Source organism: Emys orbicularis, chromosome 15, assembly GCF_028017835.1.
Source record: "Emys orbicularis isolate rEmyOrb1 chromosome 15, rEmyOrb1.hap1, whole genome shotgun sequence".
Lineage (NCBI taxonomy): Eukaryota > Metazoa > Chordata > Testudines > Emydidae > Emys > Emys orbicularis.
The window spans coordinates 1,634,310-1,655,197 of NC_088697.1; the positions used below are offsets into that span (position 1 = coordinate 1,634,310).

General features: G+C 58.1%; 2 protein-coding genes across 2 annotated transcripts; both read left to right on the top strand.

Moving 5' to 3' along the window:
* The first annotated feature begins 250 nt into the window (after nucleotides 1-250).
* On the top strand, nucleotides 251-8,509 carry LOC135889487 (vitelline membrane outer layer protein 1-like). The gene is made up of 3 exons (XM_065417355.1): nucleotides 251-415; nucleotides 682-776; nucleotides 8,140-8,509. Exons 1-3 carry the CDS (start codon nucleotides 251-253, stop codon nucleotides 8,507-8,509), a joined length of 630 nt encoding a protein of 209 aa, XP_065273427.1.
* An 8,211-nt stretch (nucleotides 8,510-16,720) lies between these two features.
* On the top strand, nucleotides 16,721-19,076 carry LOC135889489 (vitelline membrane outer layer protein 1-like). The gene is made up of 3 exons (XM_065417356.1): nucleotides 16,721-16,885; nucleotides 17,181-17,275; nucleotides 18,752-19,076. Exons 1-3 carry the CDS (start codon nucleotides 16,721-16,723, stop codon nucleotides 19,074-19,076), a joined length of 585 nt encoding a protein of 194 aa, XP_065273428.1.
* Nucleotides 19,077-20,888: the final 1,812 nt, after the last annotated feature.

Here is a 20,888-nt window from a genome sequence, read left to right on the forward strand (position 1 = left end):
GCTCTGGGAGTTTTGGGGCAATGAGGCAGCAGAGCTCTAGGTGGGTGGCGGTAGGAACCTTGCATCATGCGCCCCGGGGTAGTCGGGAGCAGGATTAACCTAATGCCGAGAGAAGGCGAGGCCGACCCCTTTGCACTGCCCACACAGGCCGGAACCCAGCTCAGCCCGCCCTCCCCGGGTATAAAACACCCCTGCCCCGTGCCAGGAGCTGCACATCTGCTGCTGGCTCCCTCCGCTTGCCTACCCAGCCATGGACAGCTCCCTGCACGCCACGCTCGGCCTTGTGCTCGGCTGCTGCCTGTGGGGTGCATGGGGCCAGATCAAGATTGACGTTAGCAATGGAGGGATGTGGGGCACGTGGGGCGAGGAACAGTCCTGCCCCGGCAACAGCTTCGCCCTTGGGTTCTCCCTGAAGGTAAAGATTCACCCCCGCCAGCCCGGCTCCCCCCTGCCCCACTCCCTGCCCTCTTCATCCTCCCCAGATCCCCTGCCCCTTCCCCAGCCCAGCTCCCCCTGCCTCTGCCCTCCTCCCCAACCCGGATCCCCCTGCCCCACAGCCCTGAGGCCCTCTGCTCAATTTCCCCCTCCTCACGCCCCTCTGCCCCCCATCTCCTTGTACTGAAGTGATGGGGGACCAGTCTGTAATGCCCAGGCTTGTTCCCCCCCGATGCCCCGTTGCAGGTGGAGCTGCCCCAGCTCGCCGGGGACGACACGGCGCTGAACGGGATCCGGCTGCTATGCTCCGACGACAGCACGATCCAGTCCAACGTGGGGCCGTGAGTACCATGGGGAGGGGCCCAACGGAGGGTGCAGGCAGGTGGCAGAGGGGGCACTGGGCTCCGTGCGCACTAGTGGGATAGGGGTGTCACCAACAGAGCTGGGGTCGGCGGGGGGTTAGCAGTGGCAGAGATGGGAGGGTGGCATTGACGGTGGGACGTCGGTGTCAGAAGTGGGTTAGTGGTGGTGGCAGTGGGTTAGTGGTGGCAGGGGAGGGATCGTGGTGGTGGCAGTGGGTTAGTGGTGGCAGGGGAGGGATCGTGGTATTGACAGTGGGTTAGTGGTGGCAGGGGAGGGATCGTGGTATTGACAGTGGGTTAGTGGTGGCAGGGGAGGGATCGCGGTACTGACAGTGGGTTAGTGGTGGCAGGGGAGGGATCGCGGTATTGACAGTGGGTTAGTGGTGGCAGCGGTGGGATCGTGGTATTGACAGTGGGTTAGTGGTGGCAGGGGAGGGATCGCGGTATTGACAGTGGGTTAGTGGTGGCAGGGGAGGGATCGTGGTATTGACAGTGGGTTAGTGGAGGCAGGGGAGGGATCGTGGTATTGACAGTGGGTTAGTGGTGACAGGGGAGGGATCGTGGTGTTGACAGTGGGTTAGTGGTGGCAGGGGAGGGATCGTGGTATTGACAGTGGGTTAGTGGTGGCAGGGGAGGGATCGCGGTACTGACAGTGGGTTAGTGGAGGCAGGGGAGGGATCGTGGTATTGACAGCGGGTTAGTGGTGGTAGGGGTGGGATCGTGGTATTGACAGTGTGTTAGTGGTGGCAGGGGAGGGATCGCGGTATTGACAGTGGGTTAGTGGAGGCAGGGGAGGGATCGTGGTATTGACAGTGGGTTAGTGGTGGCAGGGGAGGGATCGTGGTATTGACAGTGGGTTAGTGGAGGCAGTGGAGGGATCGTGGTATTGACAGTGGGTTAGTGGAGGCAGGGGAGGGATCGTGGTATTGACAGTGGGTTAGTGGTGGCAGAGGTGGGATCGCGGTATTGACAGTGGGTTAGTGGTGGCAGGGGAGGGATCGTGGTATTGACAGTGGGTTAGTGGTGGCAGGGGAGGGATCGTGGTATTGACAGTGGGTTAGTGGCGGCAGGGGAGGGATCGTGGTAGTGACAGTGGGTTAGTGGCGGCAGGGGAGGGATCGTGGTATTGACAGTGGGTTAGTGGTGGCAGGGGAGGGATCGTGGTATTGACAGTGGGTTAGTGGTGGCAGGGGAGGGATCGCGGTACTGACAGTGGGTTAGTGGAGGCAGGGGAGGGATCGTGGTATTGACAGTGGGTTAGTGGAGACAGGGGAGGGATCGTGGTATTGACAGCCGAAAAGGAGTTTGAAGAATGGCTAGCCAAAAACTCAAAAGGTAATAACAAAATGTTTTTTAAGTACATCAGAAGCAGGAAGCCTGCCAAACAACCAGTGGGGCCCCTTGATGATCGAGATACAAAAGGAGCGCTTAAAGACGATAAAGTCATTGCGGAGAAACTAAATGGATTCTTTGCATCAGTCTTCACGGCTGAGGATGTTAGGGAGATTCCCAAACCTGAGCCGGCTTTTGTAGGTGACAAATCTGAGGAACTGTCACAGATTGAAGTGTCACTAGAAGAGGTTTTGGAATTAATTGATAAACTCAACATTAACAAGTCACCGGGACCAGATGGCATTCACCCAAGAGTTCTGAAAGAACTCAAATGTGAAGTTGCGGAACTATTAACTAAGGTTTGTAACCTGTCCTTTAAATCGGCTTCTGTACCCAGTGACTGGAAGTTAGCTAATGTAACGCCAATATTCAAAAAGGGCTCTAGAGGTGATCCCGGCAATTACAGACCGGTAAGTCTAACGTCAGTACCGGGCAAATAAGTCGAAACAATAGTTAAGAATAAAATTGTCAGACACATAGAAAAACATAAACTGTTGAGCAATAGTCAACATGGTTTCTGTAAAGGGAAATCGTGTCTTACTAATCTATGAGGAATACACTAAGAAACTGCACCATCTACTCAGGACACTCCCTACACTAACACAGGAACAAATCAACATACCCTTAGAGCCCCGACCGGGGTTATTCTATCTACTACCCAAGATGCACAAACCTGGAAATCCTGGATGCTCCATCATCTCGGGCATTGGCACTCTCACTGAAGGACTGTCTGGATATGTGGACTCCCTACTCAGACCCTACGCCACCAGCACTCCCAGCTATCTCCGTGACACCACAGATTTCCTGAGAAAACTACAATGCATTGGTGACCTCCCAGGAAACACCATCCTAGCCACCATGGATGTAGAGGCTCTCTACACAAACATCCCACACACAGATGGAATACAAGCTGTCAGGAACAGTATCCCTGATGATGACACAGCACAACTTATTGCTGAGCTCTGTGACTTTATCCTCACGCACAATTATTTCAAATTTGGTGACAATATATACCTCCAGACCAGTGGCACCGCTATGGGCACCCGCATGGCCCCACAATATGCCAACATTTTTATGGCTGACCTGGAACAACGCTTCCTCAGCTCTCGTCCACTCACGCCCCTTCTCTACCTATGCTACATTGATGACATCTTCATCATCTGGACCCATGGGAAGGAGACCCTGGAAGAATTCCACCACGATTTCAACAGCTTCCACCCCACCATCAACCTCAGCCTGGACCAATCTACACAGGAGGTCCACTTCCTAGACACCACAGTACAAATAAGCGATGGCCACGTTAACACCATCCTATACCGAAAACCCACCGACCGCTACGCCTACCTTCATGCCTCCAGCTTCCACCCCGGACACACCACATGATCCATCGTCTACAGCCAAGCACTGAGGTACAATCGCATCTGCTCCAACCCCTCAGACAGAGACCAACACCTACAAGATCTTCACCAAGCATTCTCAAAACTACGATACCCACACAAGGAAATAAAGAAACAAATCAACAGAGCCAGCCGTGTACCCAGAAGCCTCCTGCTACAAGACAGGCCCCAAAAAGAAACCAACAGAACTCCACTGGCCATCACCTACAGTCCTCAGCTTAAACCTCTCCAACGCATCATCAGTGATCTACAACCCATCCTGGACAATGATCCCTCGCTTTCACAGACCTTGGGAGGCAGGCCAGTCCTCGCCCACAGACAACCCGCCAACCTTAAGCATATTCTCACCAGCAACCACGCACCGCACCATAACAACTCTAACTCAGGAACCAACCCATGCAACAAACCTCGATGCCAACTCTGCCCACATATCCACACCAGCAACACCATCACAGGACCTAACCAGATCAGCTACAACATCACCGGCTCATTCACCTGCACGTCCACCAATGTTATATATGCCATCATGTGCCAGCAATGCCCCTCTGCTATGTACATTGGCCAAACTGGACAGTCACTACGCAAGAGGATAAATGGACACAAGTCAGATATCAGGAATGGCAATATACAAAAACCTGTAGGAGAACACTTCAACCTCCCTGGCCACACAATAGCAGATGTAAAGGTAGCCATTTTACAGCAAAAAAACTTCAGGACCAGACTCCAAAGAGAAACTGCTGAGCTCCAGTTCATTTGCAAATTTGACACCATCAGATCAGGATTAAACAAAGACTGTGAATGGCTATCCAACTACAGAAGCAGTTTCTCCTCCCTTGGTGTTCACACCTCAACTGCTAGCAGAGCACCTCACCCTCCCTGATTGAACTAACCTCGTTATCTCCATACTGATTTATACCTGCCTCTGGAGATTTCCATTACTTGCATCTGAAGAAGTGAGGTTCTTACCCTCGAAAGCTTATGCTCCCAATACTTCTGTTAGTCTTAAAGGTGCCACAGGACCCTCTGTTGCTTTAATCTATTAGAGTTCTTTGAAGGGGTCAACAAACATGTGGACAAGGGGGATCCGGTGGACATAGTGTACTTAGATTTTCAGAAAGCCTTTGACAAGGTCCCTCACCAAAGGCTCTTATGTAAATTAAGTTGTCATGGGATAAAAGGGAAGGTCCTTTCATGGATTGAGAACTGGTTAAAAGACCGGGAACAAAGGGTAGGAATTAATGGTAAATTCTCAGAATGGAGAGGGGTAACTAGTGGTGTTCCCCAAGGGTCAGTCCTCGGACCAATCCTATTCAACTTATTTATAAATGATCTGGAGAAAGGGGTAAACAGTGAGGTGGCAAAGTTTGCAGATGATACTAAACTGCTCAAGATAGTTAAGACCAAAGCAGATTGTGAAGAACTTCAAAAAGATCTCACAAAACTAAGTGATTGGGCAACAAAATGGCAAATGAAATTTAATGTGGATAAATGTAAAGTAATGCACACTGGAAAAAATAAGCCCAACTATACATACAATATGATGGGGGCTAATTTAGCTACAAGAAGTCAGGGAAAAGATCTTGGAGTCATCATGGATAGTTCTCTGAAGATGTCCGTGCAGTGTGCAGAGGTGGTCAAAAAAGCAAACAGGATGTTAGGGGTCATTAAAAAGGGGATAGAGAATAAGACTGAGAATATATTATTGCCCTTATATAAATCTATGGTACGCCCACATCTCGAATACTGCGTACAGATGCGTCTCCTCATCTCAAAAAAGATATACTGGCACTAGAAAAGGTTCAGAAAAGGGCAACTAAAATGATTAGAGGTTTGGAACGGGTCCCATATGAGGAGAGATGAAAGAGGCTAGGACTCTTCAGCTTGGAAAAGAGGAGACTAAGGGGGGATATGATAGAGATATATAAAATCATGAGGGATGTGGAGAAAGTGGATAAGGAAAAGTTATTTACTTATTCCCATAATACAAGAACTAGGGGTCACCAAATGAAATTAATGGGCAGCAGGTTTAAAACAAATACAAGGAAGTTCTTCTTCACGCAGCGCACAGTCAACTTGTGGAACTCCTTACCTGAGGAGGTTGTGAAGGCTAGGACTATAACAGAGTTTAAAAGAGAACTGGATAAATTCATGGTGGTTAAGTCCATTAATGGCTATTAGCCAGGATGGGTAAGGAATGGTGTCCCTAGCCTCTGTTTGTCAGAGGATGGATGGCAGGAGAGAGATCACTTGATCATTGCCTGTTGGTCCACTCCCTGTGGGGCACCTGGCATTGGCCACTGTCGGTAGACAGGATACTGGGCTAGATGGACCTTTGGTCTGACCCGGTACGGCCGTTCTTATGTTCTTATGTTCTTATGACAGTGGGTTAGTGGTGGTAGGGGAGGGATCGTGGTATTGACAGTGGGTTAGTGGTGGGAGTAGTGGGATCATGGTATTGACAGTGGGTTAGTGGTGGCAGGGGAGGGATCGTGGTATTGACAGTGGGTTAGTGGAGACAGGGGAGGGATCGTGGTATTGACAGTGGGTTAGTGGTGGCAGGGGAGGGATCGTGGTATTGACAGTGGGTTAGTGGTGGGAGTAGTGGGATCATGGTATTGACAGTGGGTTAGTGGTGGCAGGGGAGGGATCATGGTATTGACAGTGGGTTAGTGGAGACAGGGGAGGGATCGTGGTATTGACAGTGGGTTAGTGGTGGTAGGGAAGGGATCGTGGTGTTGACAGTGGCAGGGCCGGTGCAACCACTAGTTGAACTAGGCGGTCGCCTAGGGCGCCAAGTGGTTGGGGGCGTCCGAGATTTTTTCTCCCTCCCCTCCCTTTCCCTCACACAGAGTGCGGCACGGCTGATTGGGCGCCTGGGCCTGATTTGGCCTCTCCCATTGGCCTCCAGCAGGCAGAGTCCCGCCCCCGCTCCCCTTGCCTCAGCGTCGCGTCACCAGCACGCTGCGGGGGAGGCGCTGTGGGCTCCGCAGCCTGTTTGTTTTGGCTCCACGTGGAGCCAGCGGCTGGAGCGGCCGGGTGGTAAGGGGAGTCCGGGGGGGCTGTCCGGGGGCGGGGGGAGGGTTGGATGGGTCGGGAGTTCTGGGGGGGCTGTCACGGGGTGGGGAGTGGTTGGATGGGGCGTGGGAGTCCCGGGGATCTGTCTGGGGGTGTGGATAAGGGTTGGGGCAGCCAGGGAGCAGGTAGGGGGTGGGGTCCTGGGGGCAGGTAGGGGCAGGGGTCCCAGGAGGGGGCAGCCAGGGGACAAGGAGTGGGGGGGGGTTGGGCGTTCTGAGGGGGGCAGGAAGTGGGAGGGAGTGGATGTGGGTGGGGCTGTCTCCCCCCCATCCTCTTTTTTGATTGTTGAAATATGGTAACCCTAAAAAAGCAGTGCCCTGGCTCGGCAGGGAGGAGCCGCCTTCCGGAGGCACCAGAGAGCCAGAGCGGCGGCGGCGAGCCCCAGCCATGGAGGAGCCGGCGCGGCAGAGGGGGACAGCAGCCCTGCAAAGGCGGCGGCACCGCTAGCGGGGAGGAGCCGCGCCCTCTGCCCCTCCTGCCCAGGCTGCAGCCTGGCGCCCCCCCCCGGGCGCTCCTGCAGGCTGCAGCAGTTGCATGTGGTCGGCGGCCCCCATGGGCCCCCCAGGTCCCCCCTCGCCGTGCTCGGGCTCTGCGGCTCCCAGGCATGTGAGCTACCGGGGCGCAGGGCCCTGAGCCTACTCTGGGAGGGGCAGCGGCAGTGGCGGCTCACACTCCTGGGAGCCGCAGAGCCTGAGCGCGGCGGGGGGGCAGCCGGGGGGTGCATGGGGGGCCTGCATCCGCTGCAGCCTGTAGGAGTCCTCGGGGGGGGGTGCCCGGCCGCAGCCTGGGCAGGAGGGGCAGGGGGCGCGGCTGCTCCCCGCTAGCCGCGCCACTGGATTTGCAGGGCTGCTGCCCCCCTGTGCTGCGCCGGCTCCTCCATGGCTGGGGCTCGCCGTCACCGCAAGCGGGATGCTCTGGCTCTCCGGTGCCTCCGGAAGGCGGCTCCTCCCTGCCGAGCTGCTGGGTGGGGTGGGGAGGGGAGGGCTCGTGGGGGGGCTGTGCACACTCCAGGGGAGTTCAGGGGGTGGGGAGGGGGAACCTGGTCTGGGAGCAGCCCCTGGGCACAGCTGGCCCCTGGGCATGGCTGGCCCCTGGGATCTATAAAGGCTCGTTGGGATTTGCCCCTCAATGAACTGATGTGCGGGGGCGGGGCGCAAGGTGGAAGTTTTGCCTAGGGCGCAAAATATCCTTGCACCGGCCCTGGACAGTGGGTTGGGGTCAGAGGTCGGATCGTGGTATTGGCAGTGGGTTAGTGGGTTAGTGGTGGCAAAGGTGGGATCATGGTATTGACAGCGGGTTAGTGGTGTTAGTGGTGGGATCGTGGTATTGACAGTGGATTAGTGGTGGCAGGGGTGGGATCGTGGTGGTGCTTGAGGTGGGATACTAGGGCAGCAGCTCCCAGGCCAGAGTGGCAAAGGTTGGGGGGAAGGCAGCACCCCCTGTGGGCCGTGCCCAGCTGACCCATTCTCTCCTCCCAGGTGGGGCTCGTGGGGCCCAGTGAAGAAATGCCCCTCGGGGCAGCGGCTGACCCAGTTCCGGCTGCGGGTGGAGCCCTACCGGGGCCTCAAGGACGACACGGCCGCCAACAACATCGAGTTCGTCTGCACGGGCGGGGCGGAGCTGAGGGGGGACGGGCGGTGCTGGGGCAAGTGGGGCCCCCAGAGCCGCTCCTGTGGCCCGCGGGGCATCTGCACCATCGCCACCAAGGTGGAGGCCCCCCAGGGCAAAGGGGACGACACGGCCCTGAACGACGTCTACTTCAGATGCTGCAGGCCTGAAACCCTGACCCCCACCACAACCCTGCCCCCTACCACCACAACCCAGTCCACCACCTCCACTACTGACTAAATGGGCTCCGGGATGTGGTTGTAGTAACTGGGACTGGATCAATCATTGTTTCAACCGAGGTCCTGTAGTGGCACCAAATCTTGTATAAAGGGGGTCAAGTAAGGTGTCTAGGACGAGGTTCTGGGTTGCTAGTTATGATTATGCCGTCTGGGTGCATGTGTCATTAAAGTTATAAGTATCGGCTCTAGACTGTCTGTATTTCACACTTCTGCTGTGCTTCTGGGTGACACCCCAGACAAGCTGGTGTTAGCTCTGCCTAGCCTGCTTGATGGCCCATTAAGGACCATCAGCTACAACTGACCCATTGAGAGAAGGCAGATACGCCTTGTGACTCAGCAAGGCAGGGACCTGCCGAGGTGACTCCAGACTCCCTTTTGCTGTAGTTCTCCACAGTAAGGACAAAGAGGTGTCCTTACACCGGGAGGAGACTATAAAAGGCAGCTGCAGCTCCTCCATCCTGTCGTCAATCCTGCGTCTCACCTCTGGAGGGACTTTGCTACAAACGGAAGCTCTGAACAAAGGACTGAAGGACCCGTCCCAGCTGGGGATGTTCCAGAGACTTGATTTGAACCTGCAGCTTATCCCATCCCGGCTACAAGCCTGAACCAAGAACTTTGCCATCACTGTATGTAACTGAATCCATGTAACCAATTCTAGCTCTCAGCGATATTTCTTCCTTTTATGAATAAACCTTTCGATTTTAGATTCTAAAGCATTGCCAACAGCGTGATTTTTGGGTAAGATCTGACTTGTCTATTGACCTGGGTCTGGGGCTTGGTCCTTTGGGATCGGGAGAACCTTTTTCTTTTACTGGGGTATTGGTTTTCATAACCATTGTGACGAACTGGGACTGTTCTTAATGTGGTCTTTGAATGCTGACAGGGGAGTGTGGCGAGGATAGTCTGCATTGGGGGTTGGGAGACTGGCCGAGGGAAGATACCTGAGCATGTAACATGAGAACCCAGGAAGGGGTTAGAGGCCAGGTGACTCCTTTTCCCGGGAAACTGAACAAAGGCTGTGGGAGGGGTCGCTGAAGGCAGAGTTTCAGGAGCTGGCTGGTGATGTGGCTGGGAGGCAGACGGGGCTCTGACCTCCCCAGGGGGCTGTGGTGCCCGGGGACCCCAAGATGGACCTAACTGAGGGGGTCCTGTTGTCTGTGCCTGCAAGACCTGTCTTGGACTTTGTTCCTGTCGTCTAAATAAACCTTCTGCTTTTCTGGCTGGCTGAGAGTCATGGTGAATCGCAGGAAGCCGGGGGTGCAGGGCCCTGAGTCCCCCATACTCCGTGACAACCATTCATCCCCATAACGAGTGGCACTGGTGGTGATACTGGGAAACTGGAGTGTCTGAGGGAATTGCTGGTGTGACTTGTGGTTCACCAGTGGGGTGAGACCGAAGTCCTCTCTGTCTGGCTGGTTTGGTGCCTGGGTGTGCAAAGGACCCCAGCCTTGGGCGGGGTCTGCCCTGCTCTGAGCGATTTGTCCTGGATTGAGGCTCTCCGTTGGGTCCCGCCAGAACCAGCATTGTTACCCCCCACCACAACCCTAGTGACGAAACGGCCGTCGGGGAAGTGGTTGACTCAGTTCCAGCTGCGGGTGGAGCCTCCCCCATCCAGACCCCCCCCCACACCATCTGCTGACCACTGACCGCTCCCCACTTCCTCCTGCCCCCCCAGTCCCTGCTACTCCCAGTCCCCGCCCCCCCACGAACCCTGCTCCCAGCTGCTCCCCCGCCAGCCCCTGTGTGTGTGACCCCCCCAATAAACACCTTATTTTGGACGTGAGCTGAACGGCCTCTTATTGGCTGGATGCAACCCTGGCAACGGGGGGGAGGGGGAGAAGTCGCTCCCCCCCAGCTAAGGTGGGAGAGGCGGAGGGTGGGAATTGGATTGGAGGGGGTTGGGTCTCCAATTGCCTCACCCCCCTAGACAGACTGGCTGGCCCAGGGGGGCGGGGAATGGGGCACCGGCTCCCACCCGGCCCCAGGCCACGGCTGGCTCTCCGCTGGCTCTCCTGCTTCACCGGCCCGGCGTCTGGAACCCGGTCAGACCGGTCCCTGCGACATCCCCGGGCTTGTTCCTGGCTGCGTTAATTAACCGAGCAACTCCAGTTCCTGGAGGAAGTGTCGTTTCACCGCCGGGCCGGGCCCGGGGCAGGATCATCGTCAGCCAGCCCCTAACGACGCCCGGCAGGCAGCTGGGTTGGCACCGGGGTATCACGCGCGTTCCAGGCATCCGGGGTGTCTCTCCCCATCACGTGGGACGCGGCTGCAATCCTCCCGGGCGTCTGTCACAGCCTTTGCTCCAGCCCCAGCCCTGCTCCTGCCTCTCGCCACTGGCCCCGGCCTCCCCAGAGCCTGGCCCTGAACACGGCCGGTCACGTTAACCAATCCCAGCACCAGTCCACCACTTCCACGCCCATCCCCCCGCAGAGCGGTCGCCTCCCTGCCGTCCATTCAGGACGGCTTTCGAGGATGGGAGAGGGGCGTTGGCTCACTGTGCCCGGCCCTGGGGGGCCCTGGCAACAATATATGGGGCACTTCACTGCCCGGAGCGGCGGTTTCAAGGCCACGCGGTGCAATGGTAGGAAAACTTGGGGAAAAAACCTGCGTAGCATCAACCAGGCTGTTCCTCTGGGAAGTTCTTTGCGTGCGAGCGAGTGCTGAGGCTTGGGAGAAATGCTGCATGGCTCTTAGTGAGTTTGGTGATGCAGACGCCTTTTGGGGGAAGCTTTTGGGTGTGAGGAGGTCAGATTTCTCCTTGGACCGGTGGCAGAGTCGCTCCCTGGGCAGCAGGCGCTGGTGTCCGGGTGAGATTTCCGATGGAGGGGAACGGCGTCAGGCGCTGTTCCAGTGCTGGGGTCTAGAGCGTGAAATACACCAGTTTGTAGCAGAAAGGGGGTAATATTTGCTCCCCGCGTAGAGACAGTGGCCAATGCCAGGTGCCCCAGAGGGAATGAATAGAACAGATAATCACCAAGTGATCCATCCCCTGTCACCCATTCCCAGCTTCTGGCAAACAGAGGCTAGGGACACCATCCCTGCCCAGCCTGGCTAATAGCCATTGATGGCTTGTGATCCACATCGCTCTGAACCAGTGCCCCGGCCTCTTCCTTATTCCCCACTCCTCTTATTCTTTGGGTCATCTGCAAACTTTAATCACCCTCCGGCTGGAACTGTGGGCATCGGAACCGGATTCCAGCCGCGGACGCAGCAGGGCCCGATCCAGCAGTAAAATCACCTCTCCACCCCTGCTCGAGATTCCCGCTTACGCAGCCCAGGGTCGCATTCGCCCTTTTGGTCACAGCATCGCACCGGGAACTCACGTTCCGCTGATTACCCTCTCCGCCCCCCAAATCTGCTTCAGAGTCGCTGCTCCCCAGGAGAGACTCCCCGGCCCGTGTATGGCTGAAGCGCTTCGTTCCTTGTGGTGTACGGTGACATTTAGCCGCATTCAAACCACAGTATTGGGTTGTGATCCACATCACTCTGAACCTGCCTCTTCCCTATTTCCCACTCCTTATTTCCTACTGAAGTGTTAACAGTGGGATCCTGATGCCGTAATGGCCTAGTGGTGTGAGTGGTGGGATACTATGTCCGAAGCGGTAACAGTGGGGTCAGCGGTGGGATTCTGGCACTGTAACAGCATAGTGGTGTGAGAGGTGGGATACTATGTCCGAAGTGGTAACAGTGAGGTGAAAGGTGGGATTCTGGCACCATAACGGCATAGTGGTGTGAGCGGTGGGATACTATGTCCCAACAGGTAACGGTGGGATGCTTGTGCCGTAAAGGCACCCTGGTGTTTGAGGGGTTTGCAATGTCTGGCGTGAGGCCGGAGGTGTTGTCACATGACGTGTTTGCTCTGGGTGTTTCCGAGAGCTGGGCCAATGAGGCAGCAGAGCCCTAGGTGGGTGGCGGTAGGAACCTTGAATCATGTGCCCTGGGGCAGCCAGCGGCAGGGTTAACGTAATTATAGCCCTGAGCCCGTGACAAGAGAAGGCGAGGCCGACCCCTTTGCACTGCCCACACAGGCCGGAACCCAGCCCAGCCCGCCCTCCCCGGGTATAAAACACCCCTGCCCCGTGCCAGGAGCTGCACATCTGCTGCTGGCTTCCTCCGCTCGCCTACTGTCACGGAGTAAGGGGGGACTCAGGGCCCTGCACCCCCGGCTTCCTGCGATTCACCATGACTCTCAGCCAGCCAGTAAAGCAGAAGGTTTATTTAGACGACGGGAATACAGTCCGAGACAGGTCTTGCAGGCACAGACAACAGGATACCCCTCAGTTAGGTCCATCTTGGGGTCCTCGGGCATCCCAGCCCCCCTCCAGAGGTCAGAGCCCTCCCTGCCTCCAGCCACCTCACCAGCCAGCTTCCCAGACTCTCCTTCAGCGACCCCTCCCACAGCCTTTGTTCAGTTTCCCGGGCAAAGGTGTCACCTCGCCCCAGCCCCCTCCTGGGTTCTCATGTTACAGGCTCAGGTATTTCCCTTCAGTCATTCTCCCATCCCCCAATGCAGACCATCCTAGCCACACTCCCCTGTCAGCACTCACAGACCACTTTAAGAACAGTCCCAGTTCGTCACATCTCCCCCCTTCGAGACCGAACTGAGCGGGGTCACTTCAGCCAGTGACCCGGGGAAGTTCAAACCTACCCCCGTTCCCATGGATGCCCCAGCATTCCTTGGTGAGAATTACACCAGGCCCCTCCAGTTTCACGCCCCCCCTTAGGTCGGGGGTGCTCGAGGGCATTTGCAGTTCGCATGTGGGAAGGTGTATGCGGCCCGTGCCCTTTTCCCACCCCAATACCCCTGGGGTTCCAACTGGGCTGGGGTCTTCTCCCAGCGCTCCCGTCTGGAGGTCTGTGCTTCGGGCTCTCTTGGTTCAGAGCCCCCCTTCAAACCTTGGCCACCCTCTGGAAAGGCTCCTCTATGCTGGGCAAGGGTCCTAAAGCCGTTTTTCCCTTGTCCCGGGCCTTCCTCCCCCTCTGACAGGGGTCACAGGATCGGCAGTACTGCCGGACAGTAACAAAGACCCCAGGCCAGTAAAAGCTCCGTAGCAGCCTCTGCTGGGTACGCCAGGGTCCCTGGGGCCCTGAGAGGGGAATGTCATGGGCCCGGCACAGCAGCTGGCGGCGATACTTCTGGGGTACCACCAGCTGTCTCCTGATCCCCCCTGACTCCATTTTCCCTGGGGGAGCCCATTCTCGGTACAGGAACCCCTTCTCCCACAGGAACCTTTTCCGGCCGCCTCTCCCCATGGTCTGTACCGCACCGAGGTCGGCCAGGTCCCTTATCTTCCGTAAGGAGGGATCTTTTTGCACCTCGGCCTGGAACTCAGCAGCTGGGACAGGGATGGCCACCTGCTCTCTCTTGCCGGCTGGGTCTGAAGCCGCAGCCTCCCTGAGCCGTGTCCCTGGGCGTTCCCTCCCCACCAGGTTAGGGTCCTGCGCCTCGGGCAAGGCACCCTCCCCAAGGTCAGGGCGCAGTGCCCCTCGCCGGCTCTGACTGCGGGTCACAACCAGTGCACTTGGTGGGTTGCTTGACCAGTCCTCCAGGTCCCCCCCCATCAACACCTCAGTGGGCAAATACGGGTGTACCCCCACATCCTTGGGGCCCTCCTTGGCCCCCCACTTCAGGTGTACCCTCGCCACGGGCACTTTGACTGGTGTCCCGCCCACCCCCGTCAGGGTCAGGTAGGTGTTGGGCACCACCTGATCTGCGGCCACCACCTCGGGCCGGGCCAGCGTCACCTCTGCGCCCGTATCCCAGTATCCATCGACCTTCCTCCCATCCACCTCCAGGGGAACGAGGTACTCTTTCCGGAGGGACCGCCCCGCGCCCACCGTATAAACCAAAAACCCTGAGTCTGGAGCATCCCGCCCCGCAGAGGAGCAGGCCTGGAGCTCTCCTCCCTCCTTAGCAGGTGGTACTCTGCCAGCCCCCCTTCCCTGGGAGTGCTGCCTCTCGCCCGGCTGGGTCTCTACCCAGTCAACCCTCTGTGGGTTTGGTCTGCTCAGTCTGTCCCTGAGCCTGGGGCACTGGGCCCGTATGTGACCTCTTTGGTCACAGTGATGGCAGACCATGTCCCAGGGGTCCCCTCGAGTGGGTTGGATGGACCTGACGCTGGATCTTCCCCTTTGGTGGGGTTTCTCCGTATTTTCCCGCTGGGATGGCCCATGGTAACTCTCGCTCTGCGTTGTGGTGGGACTGTTCCTTTGGGACTCCTCCCTGCCAGCCCCTGACCGGCTCTTTACAAACTCATCGGCCAGCCGGCCTGCATGTCGCGGGTTCTCTGGCTTTTTGTCCACCAACCACAGCCTCAGGTCGGATGGGCACCGCTCATACAGTTGCTCCAGTACCAGCAGTTTAACCAGGTCCTCCTTCGTCTGGGCCCCATCTGCCCACTTGCTGGCGTATCCCTCCATGCGGACGGCTAGTTGCAGATATGAGATCTCCGGGGTTTTATCCTGACTCCGGAACCTTTCCCGGTACATCTCAGAAGTCAGCCCAAACTCACGTAGCAGGGCCTTTTTGAATAGTTCATAGTCCCCTTTTTCCGCCTCTTCCAGTTGGCGGTACAAGGCCACGGCTTTGGGGTCCAGTAAGGGGGTGAGAACCCGGAGTTTGTCGGCAGGATCAACCTGGTGCAGCTCGCAGGCCGTCTCAAAGGCATCCAGGAAGTCATCCATGTCCTCCCCCTCCTTACGTGGGGCCAGGATGCACTTATCAAAGCTTCGTGCAGTCCTGGGTCCCCCCTCACTCACCGCAGTCGGGGGCTCGCGGCCCTTCAGCCTCGCCAGTTCCAGTTCATGATGCCTCAGCCTCTCTCTCTCTTCATGCTGCCTTTGTCTCTCATTCTCCTCCCGTTCATGCTGCCTCAGTTTCTCTTTCTCCTCCTGTTCATGCTTCCTCAGTTTCTCTTTCTCCTCCCGTTCATGCTGCCTCAGTTTCTCTTTCTCCTCCCGTTCATGCTGTCTCTGGTGTTCACGATCCTCCAGCTCTCTCAGTTTTAGCTCTATCTCCCATTCCAGCCCATTCCGCTCCACGGATGCCGCGCCTGGCCGGGAGGATCCCCTGCTGGCCGGCGAGCGTTACTGGGAGGATCCCCTGCTGGCCGGGGGGGTCCCTGCGCCCTCGGTATTTGCTGGGCTCCTCCCCACCCTTCCCCTAGGCGTAGGAAGGAGGGGTCTCGGGAAGCCCTCAGCAGCCGGCTGACCACTCCCAGCTGGGACAGACACTGGGGCCTGCGCTGCATCTGCCAGGCTGCTTCCCTCAGAGACAGGGATCAGTTCATTGGAGCGATCTCCCTTCTCCAGCTGGGCAATGAGCTGTTCTTTGGTGAGCTTCCCAATGCGCACCCCCCTCTGCTTGCACAGCTCCACCAGGTCGCTCTTAAGCCGCTTGGCATACATCTTCCTGCTGGCCACTCACAGGCCTGTGTGCTCACCGCTCCCCACAGTCTCCAGGGAGACCCCTAGTGTGCCAGCCCTTCTCGAGGTCACCACCTCTCTGCCAGGGTCGAGCTGCAGACTCCTCTGCCCCTGGGACCACTCGCTGCGATCCCCCGGGGGACCCTGTTACTGCAAAAGTCCTCCTCGCTGGTCACACACTCCCAGGGGTGATAACCATCTCTCTCTGACTCCTCAGCACGCCTGGTCCCCGTCAATCCCCCTTTGTTTTACTTCTCCCCAGTCACTTACTGCAGGAAGCGCCGTCCACGGGGTGCAGTAGATCCCACCGCTGCCACCAGTTGTCACGGAGTAAAGGGGGACTCAGGGCCCTGCACCCCCGGCGTCCTGCGATTCACCATGACTCTCAGCCAGCCAGTAAAGCAGAAGGTTTATTTAGACGACGGGAATACAGTCCGAGACAGGTCTTGCAGGCACAGACAACAGGATACCCCTCAGTTAGGTCCATCTTGGGGTCCTCGGGCATCCCAGCCCCCCTCCAGAGGTCAGAGCCCTCCCTGCCTCCAGCCACCTCACCAGCCAGCTTCCCAGACTCTCCTTCAGCGACCCCTCCCACAGCCTTTGTTCAGTTTCCCGGGCAAAGGTGTCACCTTGCCCCAGCCCCCTCCTGGGTTCTCATGTTACAGGCTCAGGTATTTCCCTTCAGTCATTCTCCCATCCCCCAATGCAGACCATCCTAGCCACACTCCCCTGTCAGCACTCACAGACCACTTTAGAAACAGTCCCAGTTCGTCACACCTACCCAGCCATGGACAGCTCCCTGCACGCCACGCTCGGCCTTGTGCTCGGCTGCTGCCTGTGGGGCGCATGGGGCCAGACCAAGATCCACGTTAGCAATGGAGGGATGTGGGGCACGTGGGGCGAGGAACAGTCCTGCCCCGGCAACAGCTTTGCCATTGGGTTCTCCCTGAAGGTAAAGATTCACCCCCGCCAGCCCGGCTCCCCCCTGCCCTCCCCACATCCCCTGCCCCCTTCCCCAGCCCGGCTCCCCCACACCCCACTCCCTGCCCCCTTCACCCTCCCCACATCCCTTCCCCCTTCCCCAGCCTGGCTCCCCCTGCCCCTGCCCTCCTCCCCAACCCGGATCCCCCTGTCCCACAGCCCTGAGCCCCTCTGCTCAATTTCCCCCTCCCCATGCCCCTCTGCCCCCCATCTCCTTGATGGGAGACCAGTCTCTAATGCCCAGGCTTGCTGCCCCCCCGTTGCAGGTGGAGCTGCCCCAGCTCGCCGGGGACGACACGGCGCTGAACGGGATCCGGCTGCTCTGCTCCGACGACAGCACGATCCAGTCCAACGTGGGGCCGTGAGTACCGTGGGGAGGGGCCCAACGGAGGGTGCGGGCAGGTGGCAGAGGGGGCACTGGGCTCCGTGCGCACTAGTGGAATAGGGGTGTCACCAACAGAGCTGGGGTTGGCGGGGGGTTAGCACTGGCAGAGATGGGAGGGTGGCATCGATGGCGGGACGTCAGTGACAGCAGTGGGTTAGTGGTGGGAGCAGTGGGATCGTGGTATTTACAGTGGGTTAACGGTGGCAGGGGAGGAATTGTGGTATTGACAGTCGGTTGGGGGCAGGGGTGGGATCATGGTATTGACAGTGGGTTACTGGTGTTAGCGGTGGGATCGTGGTATTGACAGCGGGTTACTGGTGTTAGCGGAGGGATCGCGGTATTGACAGTGGGTTAGTGGTGGCAAAGATGGGATCGCGGTATTGATAGAGGGTTAGTGGTGTTAGCGGTGGGATCGTGGTATTGACAGCGGGTTACTGGTGTTAGCGGAGGGATCGTGGTATTGACAGTGGGTTAGTGGCGGCAGGGGAGGGATCGTGGTAGTGACAGTGGGTTAGTGGAGACAGGGGAGGGATCGTGGTATTGACAGTGGGTTAGTGGTGGCAGGGGAGGGATCGTGGTATTGACAGTGGGTTAGTGGTGGCAGGGGAGGGATCGTGGTATTGACAGTGGGTTAGTGGTGGGAGGGGAGGGATCATGGTATTGACAGTGGGTTAGTGGTGGCAGGGGAGGGATCGTGGTAGTGACAGTGGGTTAGTGGTGGGAGGGGAGGGATCGTGGTATTGACAGTGGGTTAGTGGTGGCAGGGGAGGGATCGCGGTATTGACAGTGGGTTAGTGGTGGCAGGGGTGGAATCGTGGTGGTGGCAGTGGGTTAGTGGTGGGAGGGGAGGGATCGCGGTATTGACAGTGGGTTAGTGGTGGGAGGGGAGGGATCTTGGTATTGACAGTGGGTTAGTGGTGGCAGGGGAGGGATCGTGGTATTGACAGTGGGTTAGTGGTGGGAGGGGAGGGATCGCGGTATTGACAGTGGGTTAGTGGTGGGAGGGGAGGGATCGTGGTATTGACAGTGGGTTAGTGGTGGCAGGGGAGGGATCGCGGTATTGACAGTGGGTTAGTGGTGGCAGGGGTGGAATCGTGGTGGTGGCAGTGGGTTAGTGGTGGCAGGGGTGGGATCGTGGTATTGACAGTGGGTTAGTGGTGGCAGGGGAGGGATCGCGGTATTGACAGAGGGTTAGTGGTGGCAGGGGTGGAATCGTGGTGGTGGCAGTGGGTTAGTGGTGGCAGGGGAGGGATTGCGGTATTGACAGCGGGTTAGTGGTGTTAGCGGTGGGATCGTGGTATTGACAGTGGATTAGTGGTGGCAGGGGTGGGATCGTGGTGGTGGCTGAGGTGGGATACTAGGGCAGCAGCTCCCAGGCCAGAGTGGCAGAGATTGGGGGGAAGGCAGCACCCCCTGTGGGCCGTGCCCAGCTGACCCGTTCTCTCCTCCCAGGTGGGGCTCGTGGGGCCTAGTGAAGAAATGCCCCTCGGGGCAGCGGCTGACCCAGTTCCGGCTGCGGGTGGAGCCCTGCCGGGGCCTCAAGGACGACACGGCCGCCAACAACATCGAGTTTGTCTGCACGGGTGGGGCGGAGCTGAGGGGGGCCGGGCGGTGCTGGGGCAAGTGGGGCCCCCAGAGCCGCTCCTGCGGCCCGCGGGGCATCTGCACCATCGCCACCAAGGTGGAGGCCCCCCAGGGCAAAGGGGATGACACGGCCCTGAACGACGTCTACTTCAGATGCTGCAGCTCGTCTGGTGTGATTGCTGGTCAGCCCTGACGGCTCCCCAATGCCCCCTGCCTCCCTAATCCCCAGTACTGCCACTCCCCGCCCCCCCGTACAAACCCTGCTCCCCCGCCAGCCCCTGTGTGTGTGACCCCCAATAAACCACGTACTTTGGACCTGAGCTGAACGGCGTCTGCCTCTTATTGGCCGGATGCAACCCTGGCAATGGGGGGAGGGGGAGAAGTCGCTCTTCCCCCCCCAGCGAAGGTGGGGCAGGGGCCTGTCCCCTCTAGGGGGTGCCGGCTCCCAACCGGTCCCAGGCCAGGGCTGGCTCTCCGCAGTCTCTCCTGCTTCGCTGTCCCGGCATCTGGAACCCGGTCAGACCGGTCCCTGCGACGTTCCTGGGCTTGTTCCTCGCTGCGTTAATTAGCCGAGTGACTCCACTTCCGGGAGGAAGCCTCGTTCCACTGCCGATCCCAGCACTAGTCCACCCCTTCCACGCCCGTCCCCCAGCAGAGCGGTCGCCTCCCTGCCGTCCATTCAGGACGGCTTTCTAGGATGGGAGAGGGGCGTTGGCTCCCTGTGCCCGGCCCTGGGGGGCCCTGGCTGTGACATATGAGGCACTTCACTGCCCGGAGCGGCGGTTTCAAGGCCACGCGGTGCAATGGTAGGAAAACTTGGGGAAAAAACCTGCGTAGCATCAACCAGGCTGTTCCTCTGGGAAGTTCTTTGCGTGCGAGCGAGTGCTGAGGCTTGGGAGAAATGCTGCATGGCTCTTAGTGAGTTTGGTGATGCAGACGTCTTTTGGGGGAAGCTGTTGGCACGAGGAGGTCAGATTTCTCCTTGGACCGGGGCTGGGGGCCGAGTCGCTCCCTGGGCAGCGGGCGCTGGTGTCCGGGTGAGATTTCCGATGGAGGGGAACGGCGTCAGGCGCTGTTCCAGGGCTGGGGTCTAGAGCATGAAATACACCAGTTTGTAGCAGAAAGGGGGTAATATTTGCTCCCCGCGTAGGTACTGACAGACTGGGATCAAGCCGGCTTGTCACCTTCTCTTTGTTATGGCGAGAGACAGCGTCCAGAGCCAGGTGCCCCAGAGGGAATGAATAGAACAGATAATCACCAAGTGATCCATCCCCTGTCGCCCATTCCCAGCTCCTGGCAAACAGAGGCTAGGGACACCATCCCTGCCCAGCCTAGCTAATAGCCATCGATGACTTGTGATCCACATCGCTCTGGACCAGTGCCCCGGCCTCTTCCTTATTCCCCACTCCCCTGATTCTTTGGGTCATCTGCAAACTTTCTCAGGGGTGATTTTATGTTTTCTTCCGGCTCTTCGATAAAGCGGTTAACCAGCGTTGGGCCAGGAACCGAGCCCTTCGGGAGCCCACTGGAAACACCCCGGCTCGCTGACGATGTCCCATTTCCGATTCCGTTCGGAGAGCCATCAGTCAGCCAGTTTTGAATCTGTTTCCTATGTTCATTTGAGGCCGGTCTAGTTTTTCAATCCGGATGCCGTGCGGCACGCAGTCAGTCGCCTCCCAGGCATCTACGGTTGTTACAGCAGCGCTATTATCTTGATCACCCAATTTTGTAATCGCTCTGACAAAAGGCCTCAAAGTAGCAGGACGGGCTCCATTTTCCACACAGCCCCGCTGAGTGGCTGTAACGGTGCTGGTTCTGGCGGGACCCAACGGAGAGTGCCAATTCAGGACAAATCGCTTAGAGAAGGGCAGTCACAGCCCAAGGCTGGGGTTTCTCCACCTCTAAGGCAAAGCAAACCAGCCAGACTAAGAGGACTTCGGTCTCACTCCACTGGCTAACCACAAGTCACACAAGCAATTCCCTCAGACACTCCAGTTTCCCAGTA

What these genes read in the sequence shown, in the direction of transcription:
- LOC135889487 (XM_065417355.1), top strand. Translation starts at nt 251, where the DNA reads ATGGACAGCTCCCTGCACGCCACGCTCGGCCTTGTGCTCGGCTGCTGC. An exon ending in CCCTTGGGTTCTCCCTGAAG is followed by an intron (nt 416 to 681) that starts GTAAAGATTCAC and finishes GCCCCGTTGCAG; the next exon opens with GTGGAGCTGCCCCAGCTCGC. An exon ending in ATCCAGTCCAACGTGGGGCC is followed by an intron (nt 777 to 8,139) that starts GTGAGTACCATG and finishes CTCTCCTCCCAG; the next exon opens with GTGGGGCTCGTGGGGCCCAG.
- LOC135889489 (XM_065417356.1), top strand. Translation starts at nt 16,721, where the DNA reads ATGGACAGCTCCCTGCACGCCACGCTCGGCCTTGTGCTCGGCTGCTGC. An exon ending in CCATTGGGTTCTCCCTGAAG is followed by an intron (nt 16,886 to 17,180) that starts GTAAAGATTCAC and finishes CCCCCGTTGCAG; the next exon opens with GTGGAGCTGCCCCAGCTCGC. An exon ending in ATCCAGTCCAACGTGGGGCC is followed by an intron (nt 17,276 to 18,751) that starts GTGAGTACCGTG and finishes CTCTCCTCCCAG; the next exon opens with GTGGGGCTCGTGGGGCCTAG.